Raw genomic sequence first — 6,000 nt, forward strand, 5'->3', positions numbered from 1 at the left:
ATATTTTGATAATTATCTTATGTATTTTCGAATTTAATTAATTAGGAAATTAAGTTCCTAAAAATCAAATTTTTCATTATTAAAGCACTTCTTATATCATAAGGAACAAAATTTATAAAAAGGTTTGCTTAAAAATCATAAATTTGAAAAAACCCTAATCTTTCAAAACTCAAAATAATTTGAGAAAAATTCGTTTCCATCGGTAAATCACTTGCCTAAATCTTCCCTATTAATTTTGCAAAAAAATTTGGAAGAAAAATCACATTTTTAGAAAAACCATAGATTTTTCCTCTCCAAAAATCTTGAGATTTAGAAGGATTAGCTTTATATAAATCATACCTTAGTATTCCCTTTGTCGTCCTCTTCGATTTGCACTAAATTTCTTGCCGGAAAATCGCCGCCGGAGCCTTGACCATCGCCAATCCGTCTCCCCTATTGTCCGCTCAGTCCGTCTGTTCCTCTCGGTTTGGCCGAATGAAATGAGAGGTGGAGGGGTCGGTTTGCTATATTAGGGAGAAAGGGTTTGCTAAAAGACCTTTTTACCCTCACTTAAACAATTCCAACTTAAGAAATAAGTAATGGTAGTTTAGGTATTTCTAGACTTCTAAATTTTATTACTCCCAAAATACACATAATTAACTATATGTTCTATATATCAAATTGATCAAAAATTTATGTAGAATTTTATAAAATTACTTTCGTCGAAGTCTGTTAACTTTGAATTTTCACTTAAGTTTCGTCGCGATGCATCGAAATGCGTGCGATGACCTACTGATGTAGACAAAGGGGGGTCAACACTAGTCCAAAATAAATCAAATTTTGGCTTCCCTTGAGTCTAGTAGTTTAACATATTTGAGCTGAACTTTTAGTTCATTTATGAGCTGGACTTTAGTTCATTTATTGAACTAAGGGTTAGCTCATTATGAGCTAACATTTTAGTTCATTTATTATCTTTTAATTAATGTAATTTTATGCTTTTTATGTTTGTTTTAATGTTTGTCTCTTGGAATTCCAAACCGGCCTTTGAAATTCCAAGAATTTGCTTTTCCCATGAGGTGACTCCTTGGTTTCCTCCATGGCTTTTTGTTTTTTCGTGTTTGCCTCTTGGAACTCCGGCTGGCCGCTGGTTTTCCCGTGCCTGGGCTCTTCTCCCGTGACCGTGGCTCCTCGGTTCCGCTTGGCCTGCTTCTTTCCCGCGCTGGCTGTTTCGGTTCCTGTGTTTGGGTGATTTCCGAAAGCTTGGAGGGATTTCCCATGCTTTTGATGCTTAGTTTTTTGCGTTAGAATTAAATGTTTGTTTCTCTTAGTCTTCCCCTTTCATACCTATATATATGAAGGGGTATTGTAATGTTTTAAAGAAGTTGAATGACATAGTGATTTTTTGAAAAAATCTGTTAACCTGTGGGTTGCTTGGAAATCCTGCGGGCTCTTTCCACCCTTCTTTCTCATCCCCTCCGGAAATCCTGCGAGCTCTTTCCAACCTTTCTTCTCGGGCTTCTAACCTCTTTCGTCTCTCCGCAAGTGTCACTCCACCTGTATCTTTCTTCTAAGTGCAGCAACTTTAGGGTGTCGTCATTTTATTTCGAGTCGAGTTTGTGTTTTTTAATTTCTTTTACTTCTTTAATTTGAAATGTAAGAGTTTGTTCGTCTCTTTCCTCGTCTTTAGTCATTTTTCGTCCGTAGAAGTCCGTCGTGTCTTTTGTGATCAGGAGATATAGGCTCCCTATATCTTTTGCTCGCACTACCTACGATCGTCGTTTTCGGGTTTTACACATGTTCCCGAAACCAACTATTTTTTACCCTTACAAACTACGTTTAAATTCCTAATTTTAATTGATTATGATAATCTTATTTAATTATTCTTTAATCTACTCGCAATTAAAAGTATAATATTGTCAGTTTTTGGTTTCCATAGATATGCAAAATTTTTTAAATGGCTTTGTAGTATCAAAATAAGTGTCATTTCTGCTCTTATAGGGTGTTGAGATCATTTGAAGTTTAAAACTCTTACATTTAGAATTTATAACCATGATTAGATTAACTTTGAATAGAGTTAGTCACCTTCTTGGGTTATATGCACTTGGGTATGATCTGTCTGCGGATGCTTTCCTCCAGGTTTGAAGCCAGCAGCAACTTGGGATGTTGATCAGATGGGATCCTTGACCGGTATTCCGTCTTCAATGTATCTCTTGCTTGGTATATCTTCTTCAAACTTGAAATTTTCATTGCATTTTGTTTTAGGAGTCCCTTCTTTTTTCATTATGATGGGATGCATGTGAATTTGCAATGCTGCACTGGGATTTATTTTTTCTTTGTTTAATGCTATAAGTGATTTAAATATATGATATCAATTTAATAAAAATATCGGTGATACTCAATATCATTGCAGAAACAAGAAAAAAGAAATATTGTATGCCACACTGATGTGTCCGCTGGAAAAAAGTGGGAAATAATTAGCTCAATTGAAGGTTTTTAATGCTGAATTTAGATATTAAGGTACAAATGGTTCCTTTCACTGGACTATTTTCTTTTTGAGAGCTAAGTGTTCATGCTGATAGTAAATCTTTTGATCTAGCGTGTTACTTGCCTGGTATATATTATATATCGGCACTAGGTTGGTTACAGTTGGTGATATACTCTTTACTGTTGTTAAGCGCACGTGCATCTCAGTGTAACTATGCTAGAATTTGGCTGTCGTACTGGGGAGTTGCTTGAAAGCCTTATTTTACTTCATTGCGCTTTCTAAAGAAATATAATTTTTTTTTATCTTCATCTCTTTAATTGCATCTAGGTAATCAAATTTCAGGATTAGTTTGTGGCAAATCATACTCATTAAAAATTAAGGCCAATGATAGATATAGACACTTCAATGCAAAATCGTTTATTTTTGATGTGATTAATGCTTCAAATTTAATCTAAAAAATGACCATTGGCTTTACTCTGTAAAAAAACACTATTTATATACTATTTTAACATCATAACATAAACACGGTTCACTTTTTCAGTATGCTTAATGGCTAACCAATTGACATAAATTTTTATCGAAATTGGCTTGTTGGTAGTTCTCGCTGTTTGATCAATATTAGTGGTCTTGATTTATAATCTCAATGTTGAAATTCAATGCGAAGAAGCAATATAAATTTCCCTTGTGGACTGAAGCCTAATTCTAATGTGGCAACCGACTTGTTGGGAATGCTATCTTTGGTTCATAGTGTATACACCATTATAATTTTGTTTGGTTATTGATGCGAGCAAAAATCTCCGGGGAGAGGGCCCCCAAGATTCTTGATCGCCTCAAAAGACAAGAGACACTTAGCTAAATAGTAAGAAGAACAAACTCTTACATTTCATATAAAAAGGCACTTACAAACTTTTGACTCAAGACTCAAACATGACACCTTGGAACTCTTACAAACGACACAAATAAAAACACCTAAACTTGCATTCCAAGAGACGAAGGATACAGATGGAAGGGTACTTGCGGAGAGACGAAAGAGGTTAGAAGCCGAGAAGAAGGGTGGAAACAACTCGCAAGTCTCCCCGAGAGAGAAGAAGAAGAAGAAGCTCTCAAGCTCTTCCAAGAAAATTCGCATATTTCTTTTCAAAAATTCTCATATCTCTTCTTTTAAAACATTCCAAAACATCTCATATTTATAGACATGAGAGGGGAATACAAACAGCCCCAAAAACCTTACACATTCTATATTAAATGATGGAGATGAAAAGCCAACAGTCAACTCCAAGAAACAAAACATCAAAGCCACGGAAAAGCCCCCAAACAACCACGGGAAATAGCCCAGCCAAGAACCCGAAGACCGCGGAAACCCAAGAGGCCCGCACGGAATCGAGGCACCAAAGCACGGGAAAGGCCACCCAGCAGCCAACCAAGGAAGACAATGAGCCAAGCACGGAAAACAGCCAACATAGGAAATCCAAAAGCCATTTTGGAAACCCAAGGGACAAATTCAGAATTTTAGAAGATAAAACTATAAATAAAAAGCTACATAAATGAACTAAAACCTAGCTAATAATGAGCTAACCTTTAGTTCAATAAATGAACTAAAAACCGGCTCATAATGAGCTAAATTTCAGCTCAAAATTTATTGAGCTAATAAGCTCAAGGGAAGTCAAAACCAATTTTTTTTTTGGTTTGATTTGACCCCCCCACCCCTTGCCTACATCAGACTCCCCTTCTTGAGGACTCATCTCCCGATGAGTCAGCTTTTGTTTTCTTCCGAGAAGGTGAAGACGGAGCATCCAATTCTTTAATCTTTTCTTCATATTTCTTCAGGATCTCTTCTCGTTCTTTCAGAAATTGATCTTGTAAACGTTGCTTCTTCTTCATGTACCTCTCTGTACACAAGTGCATCTATGATTGAAGTTTGTACAGCTCATACTGCAGAGGATTTGATGTTTTTGATGGAATCCATCTTTCCATTGAAAAAGGGTCTTCAATTTCATATGATTTGTTTTCTTCGTTCTTTTTGTCTTTTTCCATTTTTTTTAAAAGAAAGACTCAACAATAAACTTGACTCAAGTAAAGACTCAACCTAAAAAACTTAGACTCATAAGACTTACACAACTCACAAGACTCACACAACAAGACTTGACTTGACAAACCAACTTAAAACCTAGGACTTCCTAACTTGCTCTGATACCAAAAATGATGCGAGAGAAAAATCTCCTGGGAAAGGGACCCCCAAGATTCTTGATCACCTCAAAAAAAGAAGAGACACTAAGTAATAAAAAACAGACACACTTAGCTAAATAGTAAGAAGAACAAACTCTTACATTTCATATAAAAAGACACTTACAAACTTTTGACTCAAGCGACTCAAACAAGACACCTTGCAACTCTTACAAATGACACAAATAAAAACACCTAAACTTGCTTACCAAGAGACGAAGGATACAGATGGAAGGGTACTTGCAGAGAGATGAAAGAGGTTAGAAGCCGAGAAGAATGGTGGAAAGAACTCGCAAGTCTCCCTGAGAGATAGAAGAAGAAGCTCTCAAGCTCTTCCAAGAAAATCCGCAGATTTCTTTCCAAAAATTCTCATATATCTTTTTTTTAAAACATTCCAAAACATCTCATATTTATAGACATGAGAGGGGAATACAAACAGCCCCAAAAACCTTACGCATTCTATATTCAACTCCAGGAAACAAAGCATCAAAGCCACGGAAAAGCCCCCAAACAGCCACGGGAAACAGCCTAGCCAGGAACCCGAAGAGGCAGCCGCGGAAACCCAAGAGGCCCGCACGGAACCGAGGCACCAAAGCACAGGAAAGGCCACCCATCAGCCAACCGAGGAAGCCAAGGAGCCAAGCACGGAAAACAGCCAACATAGGAAATCCAAAAGCCATTTTGGAAACCCAAGGAACAAACTCAGAATTTTAAAAGATAAAACTATAAATAAAAAGCTACATAAATGAACTAAAACCTAGCTAATAATGAACTAACCTTTAGTTCAATAAATGAACTAAAAACCGGCTCATAATGAGCTAAATTTCAGCTCAAAATTTATTGAGCTAGTAAGCTCAAGGGAAGTCAAAACTAAATTTTTTTTTTAGTTTGATTTGACTCCCCTTTGCCTACATCAGTTATCTACCTAACATTCATGAATTTGTATTTTTCCTCTCTGAATGCTGGAGTGGAATAAGTGTATAATCTTTTTGAAATAGCAACAAAATAAAAAATAATAAGCAATTTACAATATCATTAATTGTAAAATAACTTTTTTGGATACACTTTACAGGGATCATACGTAACTATAAGGGTCTCACTAAATGACCCAATACGACAATTCAATAAGTGCTCAACTCAAAAAATCTGGGTTTGTGTTAATGCAATTCAATTTCAGGTTATATTTGGGTTTGAATCGAAATCTCAAAATTAACCTGAGTACTATATGGGTTCAGATTGAACTGGTCGTGTTAATTAAAAAAAATCCTTATCAATATAATAAACATGTTAAACTGATCGAGTTCGGGTTCGGC

The 6,000-nt window shown here is 36.0% G+C and overlaps 1 protein-coding gene across 1 annotated transcript in view; it reads left to right on the forward strand.

Moving 5' to 3' along the window:
* LOC110102237 (fructose-bisphosphate aldolase-lysine N-methyltransferase, chloroplastic) overlaps window positions 1-2,279 on the forward strand; it is a 28,801-nt gene extending 26,522 nt beyond the window's left edge. Inside the window, exons 9-10 of the mRNA XM_028696562.1 lie at window positions 2,116-2,196; window positions 2,242-2,279. Coding sequence (XP_028552395.1) covers window positions 2,116-2,196; window positions 2,242-2,279 — 119 coding nt within the window. The remainder of the gene's footprint in view (window positions 1-2,115; window positions 2,197-2,241) is intronic.
* The last annotated feature ends 3,721 nt before the right edge of the window (window positions 2,280-6,000 follow it).

Source organism: Dendrobium catenatum, unplaced genomic scaffold, assembly GCF_001605985.2.
Source record: "Dendrobium catenatum unplaced genomic scaffold, ASM160598v2 fragScaff_scaffold_772, whole genome shotgun sequence".
NCBI lineage: Eukaryota > Viridiplantae > Streptophyta > Magnoliopsida > Asparagales > Orchidaceae > Dendrobium > Dendrobium catenatum.